We start from the raw sequence: 19356 nt of genomic DNA, 5'->3' as shown, positions 1-19356 counted from the left end.
TTATTATAGGATGGAAGATGAGGCTGTGCTGGACAGAGGAGCCTCCTTCATCAAACATGTCTGTGATGAAGAGGAAGTGGAAGGTATGTAAATAAAAGTTCCTTTCTGTTCATTTGTGTGCAACGGACAGCAAACAGTGGGTTTTATTGTTATAACAGTGACTACACTTCCAATTGACAAGTATTTAATTGACTGTGAAATGCTTTAAGATGCCCTGAGGTGGTGAAAGGTGCTATAGAAATGAAAGTTCTTTCTCCCTCTCTTTGCATGTGTAGAGTAGCGATGTCCTGGGATAAACTGGCCAGTGAGTACAAAGCTTTTGATATAAATCAGTTGAGTCTCTCTTTCAGTTAATCAACAAGTTTTCTATATTTCCATACTATTGAACAACAACTTACATTTATATGGTGCTGTTAATGTCCCAAGGAGCCTTATAGGTGTGATTATCAGATAAAATTTGACTCTGAGCCACATAAGGAGTTATTAAAGTGGTGGGTCTCAAAGAGTGTCTTAAAGGAGGAGAGAGAGGCGGAGAGGTTTAGGGAGGGAATTCCAGATCTTAGGGCCCAGACAGCTGAAGGCACGGCCCTCACTAGTGGGGCAAACAAAATCAGGGATGTGCGAGAGGCCAGAATTGGAGACGTGCAGAGACCATGGAGAGGGCTGTAGGACTGGAGGAGGTTACAGACATAGGGAGGGACGAGGCCATGGAGCGATTTGAACATGAGGATGAGAATTTTAAATTCAAGGTTTTGCCAGACTGGGAACCAATGTAGGTCAGCAAGCACGGGGGTGATACCTGTTTGAATCAGTACTCATTAACTAATCGAGGATTTTTCTTTTCTCGAATCCTCATTCTTTCTCTTGTTATTAAAATATCCGGCCCTCGCTCTCCCCACCCTCATAGATATTATAATGCATGTTTGGCTGTTTAAACTGTGATTATAATTGTTTTAGGTTAGTACAGAGTGCATTAATCGTCTGGCACTATGTGTTGCATTACGTAAACATCATGTGGTGTCCGAGGAGGTGTGTTCATAAGTCTAGGGCATCCATCCAAGATCAGCAGCAGGATTCAGTCAAAACATTCCAGATAACTGCTTATTCCATAGAAATTACTGCCCAGAAACAGGCCATTCGGCCCAACTGGTCTGCGCTGGTGTTTATGCTCCAGTGGAATCTCTTCTAACCCCTCTTCATCTAAGCTCATCAACATATCCTTCTATTCCTTTCCCCTTCATGTGTTTATCCAGCTTCCTCTTAAATGCATCTATATGATTCACTTCAGCTACTCCCTGTGGTAGTCAGTTCCACATTTCCACCACTCTCTGGGTAAAGAAGTTTCTCCTGAATTCCTGATTGGATTATTAGTGACTGTCTTATATTGATGGCCCCTAGTTCTGGTCTCCCCCAAGAGTGGAAACATCTTCTCTACGTCTACCCTACCTATCGAAATCCTTTCATAGTTTTAAAAACATCAAACTTCCAGGATTCTATTTTAATTTACTTAGGATTGGAAATGACAATAAAAGTGAGAATGCAAGGTGGAGGAATTACTAGGAGTTGGAAATAGAAGCATTGGGAAGAGGAGGAGGCCATTCAGCCCCTCGCACCGGCTCCATTATTCAGTTAGATCATGGCAGACCTACCACTCAACTCCTTGTACCTTGGCTCCTTACATGCATGTGATGTTCATGTGCAGAGCTTTGCACCCATGACTGGGGGAGTGGGGAGGGTACGAACGTTTTTTTTTGTGGGGAGAAGGAACAATCCAAGCTGTGATTGGGAAAGGGGGGAAATCAAGGCTGGGGGAGGCTTGGTTGCGAGGGTCTGGGGGGGAAGCTCCTAAAGTCCCTTGCAGCAAAGTCAGCACATACTCCCAGTCAGGCTGCTAACTCCAGTTGGATATATTCCTGGAGGTTTGACTACATAACCTCTCAGCTCCAACAGGCCTGCCTGGTCCAACAACATACCTTCCCACCCACCCACATCTACAATTTTTTTTTTACAACTAATAAAAGCGTTCATAAAAATTGATTTTAATACCCCTTTGACTTTCCTTCCGGGTGATTTGCTCAGCTGAGTGATCAGGTGATTAATGTTTCATTGCTGGAGGCTCCAGGGCAATCCAGGAGGGTTGGCATCCCTAACTCCCAGTCATGGTTTGAACCTGCCTTTATCCAGGGTTGCAGCAGTGGGCAGACAACAGGAGTGTTCCATTTCATGGTTTTGGCAGCAATTTTAACACTGGATCAACATCATTTAGTTCATTGTAACCACGACAAAGAGAATCTCTGGCCGCTCAGAGTAGTCACAGGACCCTAGGCATTGTGATAGAATCAAATAGTACAGAAGGAGGCCATTTGGCCCATCGTCCCTATGCCAGCTCTATCCAATCAGTCCCACTCCCAATCTCTTACCCCACAGCCCTGCAAATTTTCCCTTTCCAATTATTTATCGAATTCCCTTTTGAAAGTTACTATTAAGTCTGCTTCCACTGCCCTTTCAGGCAATGCATTTGGGTGTTCTCGTACACAAGTCGCTGAAGGTAAGCATGCAGGTATAATGGGTGGGAAAAAAAGGCAAATGGTATGTTGGCCTTCATAGCGAGAGGATTCGAGTACAGGAGCAGGGATGTCTTGCTGCAGTTATGCAGGGCCTTGGTGAGGCCACACCTGGAATATTGTGTGCAGTTTTGGTCTCCTTATCTGAGGAAGGATGTTCTTGCTATAGAGGGAATGCAGCGAAGGTTTACCAGACTGATTCCTGGGATGGCGGGACTGACGTATGAGGAGAGATTGCGTCGGTTAGGATTATATTCGCTGGAGTTCAGAAGAGTGAGGAGGGGATCTCATAGAAACCTATAAAATTCTAACAGGACTTGACAGGGTAGATGCAGGAAGGATGTTCCCGATGGTGGGGGAGTCCAAAACCAGGGGTCATAGTCTAAGGATACGGGATAAACCTTTCAGGACTGAGATGAGGAGAAATTTCTTGACCCAGAGAGTGGTGAGCCTGTGGAATTCGCTACCACAGAAAGCAGTTGAGGCCAAAACCTTATATGTTTTCAAGAAGGAGTTAGGTATAGCTTTTGGGGCGAAAGGGATCAAAGGATATGGGGCGAAAGCGGGAACGGGTTACTGAGTTGGATGATCAGCCATGGTCATAATGAATGGCTGAGCAGGCTCGAAGGGCCGAATGGCCTACTGCTCCTATTTTATATGTTTCTATTCCAGATCACAACAACACAATGCATAAAAACAAAAATTCTCTTCATCTCTCCTCTGGTTCTTTTGCCAATTTCTGATTACCAACTGTTTCTCCCTATTTAATCAATCACTACCCTTTGTAATTTTGAACACTTCTATTAAATCTCCCCATACCCTTCTCCGCTCTAAGGAGAACAATCCCAGCTTCTCCAGTCTCCCCACGTAACTTAAGTCCCTCATCCCTGGTCCCATTCTAATAAATCTCCTCTGCACCCTCCCCAAGGCCTTGACATCCTTTCTATAGTGTGGAGCCCAGAATTGGACACAATACTCCAGCTGAGGCCTAACCAGTGATTTATAAAGGTTTAGCATAACTTCCTTGCTTTTGTACTCTATGCCTCTATTTATTTATAAATCTATTGGATCCCATATGGACTCCCGAGGTTTAAATTACCAGCACCTGCTGTCTCAGAGAGAATGGGAACATTGATTAAGATCATACTTTAATATGTCAATTTGTGCACAGCAAGAGTCTGCAAACAACAACTGAATGAGGCGGATAATCTGTTTTTCTGATGTTGATTGGGGGAATAATATTGCTGAGGGAACTGGGAGACTTGCCTGCTGTTCTTCAAATAGTGCAACAAATCTTTTTAAGTCTATTTGAATAGGCAGACAAGGTTTTTTAAATTAGTATTTCACCCAAAAGATAGCACCTCCCACATTTCTACAGGTGAATTGTTAACACAAACTCCATAGAAGGGCTTGCACTCATAATCTTCAGACTCTGAGATGAGCCTCCTGCCAACTGAGCTAAGCTGCAATTTAATGATGTCTGAAACTCCTTTCATTGTGGCATTTTATTTAGGCGTAGGCACCATTCAGCTTCTCAGAAATGGAATGGGGAACTTCACAACATCTGCAAACTAACAAAACTCAGTTCTTAAAAAGTGTTACAGATAAGTGAGAGTTATAGGGATGGTTCCCCCTTTTCCACCTCTCGACTGACTGAAGACAGTGTTTTTTTTAAAAAAAAAGATGTTTTTAACCCCTGAGTCCTTTAATTGTCAAGAACAGACAAATGACAGGTTTCCTTGCAAGTTTCAAAGAATGATAAATGTTTATTATACAACACCCAAAATATTCGCAACAACACCCACTCTCACTCATATAGATACACGCACACTAGATAGAGGTTATAGATAACATGCATCAGGTCTGATGATTTTAAAAAGTCCTCTGTTAAACCTGCTTTTCCATGGGGTGAAGATTGGAACGGTGCAGGCATGTAATCTTTTCCCTTGTTCATTGAAAAGAGACTTGGGAGGTTCAGGAAGGCGGTTGCAGACTGCTCTTATTATATTCCAGCCAAAGGTCAATGGTGAAGTCCTGGTACGATTTCTCAGGTAGGATGTTCAAGGCCAACTCCAGTCACTGCCTACATGTAGTTCAAAACTGATAATTTTAGGCAGGGTCCTTTCTCTTCGATGGCATAGATGGATCTCCTTTGTCTGCCCAGAATATACTTTTATTGAAGTTCCTTATCAGAACCTAGTTTCTGTCATGTGACCATAGTTTATCATTCCATTGTTCTCATAAATGGTTTCTGATGGTGAGGCCATTGTTAGACAATGCAGTCGGGTGTCATTCATCCTCATCTCACCTTGATGAAGTAGGACTTTTCACACCCATTCATTGGAATTTGAGTTTTGGAGTCAAAAGTCTGTGACAGTATTGTCAAGCAAATCAGTTAGAGAGAAGCAGCCATTCCCATAGAAAAGGTCTTTTGCATTTTAATGATTTCTAAGGGATGTGTCCAGAAAGGTTGTCTGTATTTTAATGATGTCTCCACGACTTCTCCAGACATGAAAATTATCTCAGGGTTCTTGTAGTTGTATTGGCAGGAAAGGAAAGGTCACCTAACCTCTTTATTCCATTTGTTTACAAGAAAAGTATCCATTTTGGGTTTACTTCATAAATTCATTTTACAGTCCATAAGTTTGGATTGTGTGGGCTTGACAAAGGGAATACAATTTACATTTAACTTTCTGCAACCTTACTCCCCAAAGCTTGTCTGCCATCTACAAGGCACAAGTCTGGAATGTGATGGAATGTTTTCCACTTGCCTGGATGGGTGCAGCTCCAATAACCCTCAAGATGCTCAAACCCATCCAGGACAAAGGCACCCCATCCACCACCTTAAACATTCACCACTGGTGCACAGTGGCAACAGTTTGTCCCATCTACAAGATGCACTGCAGCAACTCACCAAGACTCCTTGAACAACACCTTCCAAACCCGTGACCTCTACCAGCTAGAAGGACAAGGGCAGCAGATGCATGGGAACACCACCACCTACAAGATCCCCTCCAAGTCACACACTATCCTGACTTGGAACTATATCGCCGTTCCTTCACTGTCGCTGGGTCAAAATCCTGGAACTCCCTTCCTAACAGCACTGTGGGTGGTACCTACCCCACATGGACTGCAGCGGTTCAAGAAGGCAGCTCACCACCACCTTCTCAAGGGCAATTAGGGATGGGCAATAAATGCTGGCCTTGCCAGTGATGGCCATGCCCCAAAAGTAAATACCTTTAAAGAAACTCGAGCCTTGTTTTCACAAGTTGGGCAGTACCCTTTTCCAACTGGTATTCCGATTTAGGATTTATGCAGCACGAGAACTGACAACAGCTCATTGCCAGAACTGGAAAACCCCACAATATTCAAGCAAGAAACCAGAAATATAAACGCGACCAGCATCCAGTTAGTGAGCCGCAGACATCACCCCCACCCCCTCCCCCACCTCAGTATCCTGGTAAAGGACTGGCTAATCTGGCCCTTGCAGGATTTAATCCATTATCCTTTGAAAAATAGCAGGTGTTCAAGTCATTACGTTGATGGTTGGGGGGGGGTGTTGAAAGTGCAGTGAAAGAAAATCTCGCATTCCAAGTGTTAACCGTGTGATATTGCTTTAGAGTTTGCATGATTTGTTGACTGGCCTGTGAGGAATGTTAATTCGTAAAGTTTTAATCTCCTGCAATTTTGACAGATGAGTGCTGTAGCCTCAAAACTCTCCTGTGATCTCGATCCATGGGTTGGGGGCACCATTAGTCCTCACAGTACCATCTGATTCACTCTATTCCACTGGGGATGGGACGAGCGCTGATTTTAATTTCGCTGACCCGTCTCCAACTGCTCCTAGAAAGGGACTTGAGCACAAGATATAGGCTTCTCCTCTCAGTGCAGTACTGAGGGAGTGCTACATTGCCAGAGGTGCCGTCTTTCAGATGAGACACCTGATCGTTCAGGTGAACGTAAAAGATCTCATGGCACTGTTTTGAAGAAGAGCTGGTGAATTCTCCCCAGTGTCCTGGCCAATATTTATCGCTGAACCATCACTAAAACAGATTATCTTGTCATTATCACTTTGCTGTCTGTGGGAGCTTGCTGTGCACAAATTAGCTGTCACGTTTCCTACGTTACAACAGTGACTACACTTCAAAAGTACTTCATTGGCTGTAAAGTGCTTTGTGATGTCATGAGAGGCGCTATATAAATGCAAGTCTTTTTGTATGGCATAGAGTTCGGGATTAAAGAGTTTAGCTATTGCATTTTTAACGTCTCTAATTTATTTGTTTTTACGCCGCAAGTGAACCCATTTAGTTTGTGACATCAGCTGATGCTTCAGTCCCTGTGTAATGCCAGGTCATATATTAATTCCATTTCAATCTAATGGAATTTTGCTCAAAACAATTTCCTGCCATTAGGGAAGAGCCAATCGGACACGGATATTAACAAGTTCAGAGTGTTGCCCAACAGCTGGGCAAAAAAGAAAAAGCCAACTTGCCTTTCAGCAGGTTTTTTCACAACCTCAAGACATTCCAAAACAATTCACAGCTAATGAATTACTTTTGTTTGTTAGGCAAATACAGTGGCCAATTTGTGCACAGCAAGATCCCACAAACTCCAATGCCATGAATGATCAGTTTTTGTGATTTTGTTGATGGATAAATATTGACCGGGACACCAGGGTGCACTCTCTGCTCTCTTTACATTGTATCATGGGATCTTTGTGTTCTACCTATTTTAACCTTTGTGTTCTTTTTTTGAAGCCTCATTCATACCTTTGTTGCCTCTAGATTTGACGATTCAAATGCACTCCTGGCTGGTCTCTCACCTTCTACCTTCCATAAACTTGAGGTCATCCAAAACTCTGTTGCCTGTGTCCTAACTCAGACCAAGACCCGTTAACCTATCACCCCTGTGCTCACTGAGCTACATTACCTCCCGGTCAAGCAACATCTTGATTTTAAAATTCTCGTCTTTGTTTTAAATCCCTCTACGCCCTCGCCCCTCCCTGTCGCTGTGATCTCCTCCACCCCACAACCCTCCGAGATATCTGCACTCCTCTAATTCTGGCCTGTTGAGTATCCCTGATATTAATTGCTCCACCATCAGTGGCTGTGCCTTCAGGTGCCCAGGTCCCAAGCTCTGGAATTCCCTCCCAATACCTCTCCGCCTCTCCATCCCACTTTCCTCCTTTAAGACACTTCTTCAAACCTAACTCTTTGACCAAGCTTTTGGTCATCTGACCTAATATCTCCTCATGTGGCTCTGTGTCATATTTTGTTTTATAATGCTCCTGTGAAGTGCCTTGTAACATTTTGTGACATTAAAGGTGCTGTATAAATCTAAGATGTTGTTGTTGTTGAAGCTTGAAATCTTATGGGTGTGGTGGTGAAGTGGCTATTTTACTTTCTAATAATCCTGTGGAGCATGATTTCAAACTTCATCATTGGCAGTTTGGGGATTTTGAATTCAATCTTTACACAAAATCTGAAAATAAAAGTTTGATATCAGTAAAACTGACCATAAAGCTGTGGGATTGTCGTTAAAAACCCTAAAAGATTAACTAATGTCTCTTTTTGGAAGGGAAATTACCTGGTCTAGCCTATATGTGACTCCAGACTCACAACAATGTGGCTGCCTCTGAAATGGCCTGGCAAGCCATTCAGTTGTGTTAAATCCCGTCTCAGGCACGGGTAAATTTATCTGTGAGATGCAAATGTTTAATGCTGTGCCTGATGTTAATACAGTATCTAATGTATTAACCAATAATATTAACATTAACTAAAGGAGGTGATGAAAGAGGGTGGAAGTGACAGGAGGGGAGGTGACTGGAGTGGAGACAATGGAAGTGATGATTGTGAAGCACTTTGTGTGCTTTCTGAATGAGCTAAATAATTTGTGGAGGTTGGAGGCTGTCTCAGAGTGTTAGAGAATTCAAAGCCAAGGGCTTAGATTTTGGCAGCACAGGAGTGGATATGTAGATGTGGACAAGATGGCGGAGGTGGAAGATAGTGGCCTGACGACCAATCAGTTGTGAGGAAAGATGTCCAGCTTCAGGTCGATCACTCCCCTGGGGCCCTGTACCTCTGAATTAAGCCTGGCTTAACGGTCAGAAAGGTCGAAGGAGTTGAGGTCAAAGGCACATTGTTGCCGTGGGAATTAAGCCAAGAGAAATTTTAGCTCATCCAGGTCCCCATGTTGGATTGGTGGATGAGCAATGGGATTGATGGTGGAGGTGAAGAGGTAGAGCTGAGGAATGTTGATGGATGTGTGGTAACTGATCCCACACCTCCAGTGATGTAAGCAGGGTGTTTCACTGTGGCATCGATTGCCCTTTACATGTGTCACCATTTCCTCCACCTTTTAGTTTTATAAAGCTCTGGTTAGACCCCAACTGGAGTAATGCGGTCAGTTCTGGGCAATGTGCTTCGGGAAGGATATATTGGTCTTGGAGGGGGTGCAGTACAGATTCACCAGAATGATACCAGAGCTAAAAGGTTAAATTACACGGACAGGTTGCAGAGATTAGGCTTGTTATCGCTCGAGTAGAGAAGATTAAGGGGTGAACTAATTGAGGTTTTTAAGATGATTAAAGGAGTTGATAGGGTAGATAGAGAGAAACTATTTCCTCTGGTGGGAGGAACAAGGGAGCAGATCCTTAAAATTTGAGCCAGGCTGTTCGGGGGTGATGTCAGGAAGCACTTCTTCACACAAAGGGGAGTGGGAATCTGGAACTCTCTCCCCCAAAAAGATGTTGAGGCTGGACGTCAAATGAAAATTACAAAACTGATGTTGATAGATTTTTGTTAGGTTGAATGGCCTCCCCCTGTTTCTATGTACGACTCCCTCATACAAAGCTGGTGTTGAATGAGTGGAACTGTACGAGAACAGTGCATGCATTGATACCGAGTGCAGTACGGAGGCTGAACCACTGGCTAAACTTTCATTTGTATTCCTTTTCAGGCCACCACACTGTTTATATCGGGGTTCACGTCCCAAAGAGTTACCGAAGAAGGAGACGTCATCGGAGGCGAGTGGGAGCAAAGGAGAGGAACAGGGAGCGAGAAAGGACAGCCGAGGCCTCTGACCGTTCAGATACTGAAAACAATGACGACCAGACGAATGGGAGTCTCTTTAAACCACTCCGTGAGTATCAAATAATCAGTATATCCTGAAACTTGTCAACAGACATCTTCATCCCTTTGTGGAAGGAGTAACAATCTCGCTCTTGTGTGTTCTTTTTAATTAATATAATAAACACACATGGTCCTATCATCAAGTAAAAGATGTCAAAATTAGCAACAAAGTGCCAACAAACCAGGAGGAACCTTACAAACTAAATTAGCTGGCAGCTTAAAGTAAAGGGTAAGGCCATCTTCATTTGTGCTAGAGATCGAAAGGACTGGTGATTGTGTGGTCACTTCAATTACAGTAAAGTACCCACGTTTTCCTTTAGCCTTTCCTTTAGCGAGACACAGGGTGACGTCACATCTGGCAGTAACGTGAAGCTTCTCGATTCATCCTGACCTTAGAGTTTGCGGATTGTGCCTTGACAACTGCTGACTCTATTACACCTTGTGAGGGGCCAGGAGCCGACAGGAACAACAACAACTGGCATCTATATATCACCTTTAATGTAGCAAAACATCCCAAGGTGCTTCACAGGAGGGTTATCACACAAAATTAGACACGGGGCCACGTAAGAAGATATTAGGAAGATATTGTGACTAAAAGCTTAGTCAAAGAGGTTTTAAGGAGTGAGTTAAACGGGAAGTGAGAGGCAGAGAGGTTTAGGGAGGGAATTCCAGAGTTTGAGGCTTAGAATCGCAGGCTTTATACATGAATGTGTTCAGGAGTTTGCCGTAGCAGCGATCAGGTCTCTAGTAATATCAGCAGGGATGCTGCAGGGTTTAAGTCTAATGCCAGCTAACTTTGGTAGTCAGTATTACCTGCTGTATTTTACCGTTATTTCTGTGCAACTCTCTACTGTCAATTTTCATTTTCCATTTTGACCAGGTTTGATTCTGTCAGTGACCACTGTAGCTTTCGGTAAATCTTTGCTGGGGAGGGTTTTGAATTTCATTTTGTTCATGCACCACCCCGCACATCCCCTCCACCCCCCAACTCCTCCCTCCTCAAGCAGATCCTCCACACTGGTCCTTTTGTATGGTGGGGTCAGAATAATGGACAAGTGCATAGAAACTCAATGGTTGATCAGTGAAAGGAAAAGTTTATTTTTGAAGCCTAGGGATCGGTTACGATCACAGTTGTACCTGATGTTGAACAGACTAAGATTGTTCAACTCTACTGACTAGACCATTCTACAAACAGTACATTTAATTCTCCTCTTATTCTCCATTTTCTTCAATGCTCAGTTTTAGAGGAAGGGGTGCTTTTGGAACAAGTGGAAACATCTTCTCTATCCTGTCAACCCCTTTCATCCATTATAAAGATCTTTGTTTGACCACCTCTCAGTCAACTCTATTCTAGAGAAAGGAGCCCCAGCCTGTTCCATCTTTCCTGATATTTGTACCCATCTCGGATCGAGTATCATTCTTGTAAATTTGTTTGCATTGCTCCAGTGTTTTGACATCCTTCTTGTAATACGGAGATCAGGGGCTGATATTTCACCAGCAGGAGGCAGGAAACAGGAGCCAGGTTTGTTTTTCAGTGGGAAACTGATTAAAGGGCAGATTTTCATGGGGGTGGGCCCTTAATTAATATGGAAATGAGGTTCCTGTTTATAGAGCCAGTGGGGGAGCCTGGACTGGTAGAGGATGAAGGAGTCATGGCAACTGCCAGGAAAGCAAGCGCACACATGGAGGAAGCTAATGTTGTGCTCATTGAGGAAGTGGAAGCCCTTCCTTTTGGTGAATCTGATTGGTCGGTTACTGGGTGCCATGAAAGCCACATGGGTGCAATCAATGATGCCCTGCACCTGGGGAAATTCAGCAATGGAGGTGAAACCTAATGTCCTCTGTCCCTGCGAGGCTGTGTCTGTTGATGACTGAATGTGCTGTCCAGCTCTGGTAAAGAGGGCATCAGTGACCAGCAAGATGCAGCTGTTTAGAGATGTCACTAAGATCCACAGCTGATCCTTGGAAGGAACCAGACGCGAAGAGATTCAGGGCCACAGTGAATTTGACGGTTACTGGCAGGGTATGGTGAGCAGTGCTGCGAGGTGCGAGGTCTTCGGTGGCGAGGGCACAGATGTCTCTGACCATCTGCTTGGAGAGTCACAGTCTCCTGGGGCACTGGTTCTCAGTCAACTCAAAGTAGTTCCATCTTTGATGGTCGATATTGTGATGAGAGTTTGGCTTCGGTTGCCTTCCTGCCCCTTTTTCCTCTTCTGTGCCCTGCTGATGCCCGGAGTTCTGTGCTTCCTGCAGAGGGTGTTGCCCTTCATGGCCACTGGGTCCAAAATCTGATAGTCGTGACCCCATTCCTAGCTAACCTTCCTTCTGGGCAGGTGGCTGCCCAGTTGTCCTTGGCAGTCTTGCCTCCTGCTCTTCTGCCCCCGTGATGCCAGGGGAGTGCCGACCCCGTTCAAAGCCCGGGTGTTGAGTGCTTGCTCTCCCTGCCCCCTGTGCAACTAAGTGCCCAGCCCCCCTTTTGCCCTGCTAAACCCTCTTGTGGGGCTGGTGTAATGCCCTGGGGCAGCCATGACTGGCTCCCAACTCTTTACCTGCCTGCCTTCAGCTGTTCAGTTTCTGAAGGTGCGGGTAAACCATCCGGCCCTTTTAAAAATTTAAAGATCGCCCCTTCACAAGTTCTTAGCAAGCTTTTTAACTGATTTAATTCGCCTCAGTTGGGAGGAGAGCAGGATCTCTGTCCCACCCTCCCCCTCCCTTGGTGAATATTGCCAGCGCCAGGACTGGCACCTTGAAATTGACACACCGTCTGGTGCCAGTATTTTCTGGGCTCCTGCCTCCCACCCATCCACCACCCCCCCCACCTCCATTCCTGACTTCGGGGTGTTGTTGTGGTGGGGGGGGGGGGGGGGGGGGGCGGGGTGGGGGGTGGTCTGAAAATTCAGCCCCAGAGCCCTGTACCAGTTTTTGGTTTTGTAAAAACAAAAAACAATAACTGTGTCTTGATTTTGGGGAAGGGTTTTAAATATTTTTAATAAGAATTTCACATAATGTACATGAGAATCATGGGGTCACCATGGTCTTATTAACTTGATGAGTTCACAATGGAACCCAGCCTCACCAATTGAACGGCCAGCACACTTTAATCTGTACATCTGTGAGCCTGTGTTCATGCTGTAGTTACAATTAGCTAAGCTCTGTTAATTCTTTGCTGAAGTCCATTTTGTATTCACATGATTTTGTAATAGGCTGCAGTTTAAATACATGAGAGTAAAGGTATGACTTTTCAGTCTTGCTGCAGAGTTTTGTGAAGTGGAAGCACATTATTGGGAATTTGGGGGCCAATGCACCTGAATTCCTGATGTGTGTGCTCCCAACAGATAAAACTCACCACTGGGAGTATGAATTCAGTAAAACCTACTCAGTCGAGATTCTTTCACCAGTGATGATGGGTTCGTGCAGTTACTTGATGACTGTGAATCACAAGAGTCCAGATCGTGTGGTGTTCCAACGGTGAGAGACACAACTTGGGGATTCCCTGTGCCCTGTGCTGTGCACGCATTATTCCTTTGAAAATGCTAATTCATGATAGGTTGCATCTGCGGCTTCAACACTACCATTTTTGGGGTTAATCAAGGATTGGGCTTTTCCCAAAATGGAAGGTCTCCTCCATATAGTCCCGCAGGGTTTCCTGAAGATCCTCACTCAAGTTTTAGAGTTGTCGAGTTGTGTGTAGGAAGTGTCCTGCTGTATGGAGGGAAAGTGTGTGATCATTGTGTGTTTGATGGGCTTGAGCTTGAGGTCCCGGTTAGCCAAGGATGTTTCAGACCCTCACCGTGTTCCTGTTAGGTTTCTCTGGCACAGGAATGATTGCTGAATGGCCTCCTGTGCTGTATCATTCTATGATTCCAAGTTCACGATGTGATTCGATAGTTGATCATTCCTGGGATGTCATTGCTGATGAGTTAGATCTTGTTCTCACCCAACGTGCACTTTGCAGAAAGGGATGGCAATCAGGATCGAGAAACCGGGCTGATTTTATTCTCTCCGCTCCCTGCCCCAGTGGCTGTGACCAATTGCAACCTGCTACTACCCTCTGGTTGAAATCAGCTCCCTTAGTACCGAGCAGGGATTGAAACATGGAACATTCGAGAAAGTCTAGTTCAGAATCACATCAGAAAGTGCGGAATGTTGTGTTTTATGCAGAACATCAAAGCAGCTCTTCTCTGGGATGAATAGTTACACTGTACTGTTCCATTAGCCTTCGAAACAATAAACAACTGCACTTACTTCCAAAATAATTCATTGGTTGTGAAATATTTTAGGATGTCACATCAGTATAAATACTGTAATATCAGACTAGTACAGTATCCAGACTGAAGACCCTGTATACACATCTGTTGAGCCAGTTGGGTGCAGCCTTGATACTTTATTTCCACAATTAATGGAGTCCATCTCTGCTTATCCGAACTGGATTTGTTCCTCCAGTGTTTTTAGGCAGCACCTTATCCCTCGCAGAGCAACAACAACTTACATTTATTACATTTGCTTACATTTATATAGTGCTTTGAACACAGTAAAAGTGCTCAAGGATCATCACAGAAGCGATTATCAAATAAAATTCGACACCGAGCCACATAAGGAGATATTAGGGCAGGTCAGCAAAAGCTCGGTCAAAGACGTAGGTTTTAATGAGTGTCCTAAAGGAGGAGAGAGAGGTGTAGAGGTTTAGGGAGGGAATTCCAGAGCTTCGGGCCCAGGCAGCTGAAGGTACGGCTGCCAATGATGGAGCGATGAAAATAGGGAATGCTCAAGAGGCCAGATTTGGAGGAGTGCAGAGATCTCATAGAGTTGTAGGCCCGGAGGAGATTACAAAGATATTAGAGGCAGGTGAATTAATCTAGCATCCACTATCTGCTCTGTCTTATACTGTAAGGGCGAGGGGAAGAACCACATTGATCACATAGCACACCATTTAGGCGGTTTAAAACTGCAGTATCAAAGTTTATAAGTAGTTTTTTGTATTCTTTCATGGGACGCAGGCGTCACTGGCAAGCCCAGTATTTGTTGCCCATCCCTAATTGCCCTTGACAACTGATTGCTAGGTTATTTCAGAGGGCAGTTAGGAGTCAACCACATTACTGTGGGTCTGGAGTCACATGTAGGCCAGACCAGGTAAGGACGGCAGATTTCCTTCCCAAAAGGGCATCAGTGAACCAGATGGGTTTTTACGAGAATCAATGACAGTTAATGGTGCCATTCCAGATTTTGTTACAGGTTTGAACCCATGTCCCCAGGGAATTAGGCAGGACCTGCTGGGTTACTAATTCAGTGATAATCCCACTAAACCACTATTGTCCCCTAATGTAAATGCATGCATGTTGTATTCAGAATATTCTAGAAAGGAAAAGGCTGAGGGGTGAACTGATAGAGGTCTTTAAAGTTATGAAAGGGTTTGATAGGGTAAATGTAGAGATAATATTTCCAGTTGTGGGGGTGTCTAAAACTATGAATCTTAGTTAGGCCACACTTCGAATATTACGTGCAATTCTGGTCGCCACACTACCAGAAGGACGTGGAGGCTTTGGAGAGGGTACAGAGGAGGTTTACCAGGATGTTGCCTGGTCTGGAGGGCATTAGCTATGAGGAGAGGTTGGATAAACTCGGATTGTTTTCACTGGAACGACGGAGGTGGAGGGGCGACATGGTAGAGGTTTACAAAGTTATGAGCGACATGGACAGAGTGGATAGTCAGAAGCTTTTTCCCAGGGTGGAAGAGTCAGTTACTAGGGGACATAGGTTTAAGGTGCGAGGGGCAAAGTTTAGAGGGGATGTGCGAGGCAAGTTTTTTTACAGAGGGTGGTGAGTGCATGGAACTTGCTGCCGGGGGAGGTGGTGGAAGCAGATACCATAGTGATGTTTAAGAGACATCTGACAAATACATGAATAGGATGGGAATAGAGGGATATGGGCCCCGGAAGTGCAGAAGGTTTTTATTTTGGGCAGGCATCAAGATCGGCGCAGGCATGGAGGGCCGAATGGCCTGTTCCTGTGCTGTACTGTTCTTTGTTCTATGGGTCATAATTATAAATTAGTCACTAATAAATCCAATCGGGAATTCAGGAGAAACGTCTTTATCCAGAGAGTGGTGAGAATATGGAACTCACTACCATAAGTCGTTGAGGCAAATAACATAGATGTATAACATAGGTACATGAGAAAGGAATAGGATATATTGATAGGTGGAATGGTGAGGGGGTGGGAGAAGGCACATGTGGAGCGTAAACACCAGCACAGCCAAGTTGGGCCGAATGGCCTGTTTTTGTTCTATAAATTCCCTGTAATTTGTGTTTACTTCACAAACTGCTTGCTATTGACTGTAATGCAAAATGATCAATTGTCAAATCGACGGTATCCTCTCCCACCCTTCCTCAGCTAAATCTGTGAATGCCAGGTGCCACACACCAGGAGTGACTCACTCACTCTTTAGCTAATTTGATGAATGTTTCTCTGAATAATTAACTCAGTGTCATGCACATCAATAGATCTTCAATCTTTGTAATTCTTGCTCATCACAGCCCAGACATCTAATATTTCTCTAATTGTCAACAGCTCAGTAAATCATTTCCCTTCCTTTCCTTGTCAAACCCTTTCCCTCTCTTCTCTTTATTTGGCTTCTGTGAGCTTTCTAAGTTGGCTCATAGGCAGATTGTAGTAACTGTGTACACTGGAAGGTAGTGCTGTTTTTTACTTCCTCATCCAGTTAGTTATGGAGTTTCTCAATCGTGCACCATCAGCCTGGGAACTTCAACCAGAGCAGTCACGAGTAGTGTCTGCAAGTTGCGTGCTGACCTGCCTTTTGTAGATGGTACAGAAACCCACATCTTTATATCTGAGAGACGTGAGCAAATTAGTAAGTGAGTAGTTGAGTGAACTGGTGAAAGAGTGAGTTACAACTGAGTGAGTGAACTTGTGAGTGAGTGAGCAAGTTAGCGAATGAGTGAGTTTGAGTGAGGAATTGAGGAAGTTCGTGAGTGTAGGATTGAGTGAATCGGTTAATGAGTTAGTGAGTGGATAATTTCATTAGATCTCCTAAAGATTCATCAACATCCAGAAGGATCAATACAAAAATCATACCCAAAAATGTTCACATGGGCCCAGACTCATGGAATCATCGCCCTAAGCAGAAACTGTGCCTTCCAGGGAGAAAAGCAACAAGTGTTCAGGGTCTGACAACAGTAATAATCACGTAGTATTATTGACATATTATTAGGTATTATAAGCCTGCCGCTCAGAATCATTGGAATCGGAGGACACTCTCCTCTGAGTCTGAAGTTTGTGTCATCCAGCTCCCCTCCAGATCTTGAGCATGCAACCTGAACACTTTAGAACAGTACTGGGGAACTGCTATACTGCCTGAGGCATTGCTTTTGGGTAATACATTAAACCAAATCTGCTCAACTGGACATAAAGGATCCTATAGCACAGCCAAAGTAGAGTGGGCAGTCCTGTTGGTGTCTTGCCCAACACCACCAGAAATGTATTATTTATGGATCATTTGCTGTGTGTGGATTTTCCAGTGCAGAAATTGGGTGCCAATAACAAGTTACCTCAAAATTAATTCATTGCAACTGAAGAGCTTCGGAATGTAGTGAGGATAATAAAAAAGAAAGAGCTTGCATTTCTATAGCGCCTTTCACAACGTTAAGCACTTTACAGCCAATGAAGTACTTTTGAAGTGCGGTAATACGTAAATATTTTAGAATAAAAGCAAAATACTGCAGATGCTGGAAATCTGAAATAAAAATAAATATTTTAGAGGTGGGGGGAAACTCCAACTGAGGGCAGACAGGGCCTCAGTTGAATGTCTCATCTGAAAGACAGCACCTCAGATAGTGTGCACTCCCTCAGTACTGCACTGGGAGTGGCATCCTGGATTTTGCACTCAAGTCTCTGGAGTAAGTCTTGACAGGATGGATGTGGAAAGGATGTTTCCTCTTGTGGGAGAATCTAGAACTAGGGGTCACTGTTTAAAAATAAGGGGTCGCCCATTTAAGACAGAGATGAGGAGAATTTTTTTCTCTCAGAGGGGCGTGAGTCTTTGGAATTCTCTTCCTCAAAAGGCGGTGGAAGCAGAGTCTTTGAATATTTTTAAGGTAGAGGTAGATAGATTCTTGATAAGCAAGGGGGTGGAAGGTTGTTGGAGGTAGGTGGGAATGTGGAGGTTTGAGGTTACAATCAGATGATCTTGTTGAATGGCGGAGCAGGCTCGAGGGGCTGAGTGGCCTACTCCTGCGTCTAATTCGTATGTTCGTATGGAACCCATGACTTTTTGACTTCAAGGCGAGACTAAGCCACAGCTGACATCTGGCACAATATGTATGAAAGTTCATCCATTAATTGCGCTGTGCATATTTCTGTGGGAGCAAACTTTCAATGTAAGATCTAACACAATAAATCCAGGTTGATAACATTTTAATTGGTTTGTAAGAAAACCAATCCTTGACTGATTGCACCAGAACTGAAAACATTGCTTTGATGAAACCGGGGTTCAGGAATGCAGTGATGGATTCAATGGAAAGTATTGTTTGAGGGTTTGAGGAATGTGTGTGAAAAGTAACTTTTACATCTCACTTTTCAGTCCCTTGGAATTGACACACAGACCAATGTAATAAGGATTGTCAGTAATTTGGACACAGTGTACATGACCAACCACAGACATAATTAGCAATCACTTTAAGGGATTAGAAAAAGGGAACAGGTTACTATAATCTTGTATAAACATCATAAATTAGCCATTTGAAATTAATAGTTTATGTTACTTTAAAAATAATCACTTTAAAAGAAATATGCAGTCATTGCAATAGTCCCTAATCCTGATGGCTAATAGTAGGCACTTCAGCCAAGAATCCTGTTGGCAACTGACCATTTCTTTCAGATCCCAATTGCTGGTGGCCAGAGACAATGTGCTCTTTGTATGGGAGCAGGTAGTTGGCAGGCTTACAGGGGTGCCTTTAGCCCTGCACGGAATGTGACACCAGAGAGATAGAGATAGAGACAGAGAGAGAGACCGAGGGAGAGCAAGAGAAAGTGGGGGGGGGGGGGGGGGGGCTCACCAGCAACTCTCCTCCTCCTGACACATGCAGCCAGCCACCTGGCACAGTGGGCGAATACCTTGCTCTCTCTGGACATGAATCTTCGTACCAGTGCTGGTTGCTCACTGCCCAGCAGTGCCCTCTCTTCCCAGCAAAGGTGCAGTTAGTGCCATCAGCCCTTGTGGGGCAGCGGATCATGATTGGCTAGCCCTCTGCATTGGCTTTATAATGTCCAAAGATAGTGAAAGGTGCTATATAAATGCAAGTCCTTTTTTCTCTTTCATTCTCTCTCTTTCATTCTTTTGCTCTCTTTCTCTTTTCTTTTTCCTCTTTATTTCTCTCTTTCTCCCTTCTCACCGATGTTCTCATTAATATTAATCTGGAGAGAAATGCAATCGATACTAGTGTTGATCTAAGTAGGTGAGGACATGGTAAGATGAGACATTATCTCATCTCCCCCAACCTCATGAAGAGCCTGACCTCGATGCTCTTCGAAAATGTAAAACGAACAATGTTATCCTGAGGCAGTAAAGCTTCATTGACACTGAGCGAGTCTGTGCAACAGGCACTGGATTCCAGTCCTGTGGCTTCCTGCAGACTGATTATAAAATG

At 44.2% G+C, this 19356-nt stretch overlaps 1 protein-coding gene across 4 annotated transcripts in view; it reads left to right on the top strand.

Annotated features, from left to right (window-relative positions):
* slc4a4a (solute carrier family 4 member 4a) overlaps positions 1-19356 on the top strand; it is a 192627-nt gene that overhangs the window by 13090 nt on the left and 160181 nt on the right. For all 4 annotated transcript variants that reach the window (XM_068046541.1, XM_068046551.1, XM_068046561.1 and 1 more), the window contains exons 2-3: positions 10-83; positions 9522-9704. In XM_068046541.1, coding sequence (XP_067902642.1) covers positions 11-83; positions 9522-9704 — 256 coding nt within the window. In that variant the 5' untranslated portion in view covers position 10. The remainder of the gene's footprint in view (positions 1-9; positions 84-9521; positions 9705-19356) is intronic.

This window comes from Heterodontus francisci, chromosome 1 (assembly GCF_036365525.1).
Source record: "Heterodontus francisci isolate sHetFra1 chromosome 1, sHetFra1.hap1, whole genome shotgun sequence".
Lineage (NCBI taxonomy): Eukaryota > Metazoa > Chordata > Chondrichthyes > Heterodontiformes > Heterodontidae > Heterodontus > Heterodontus francisci.
The sequence above is the reverse complement of the archived record's forward strand: the minus strand, read 5'-3'. Positions and strand labels throughout refer to the sequence as shown.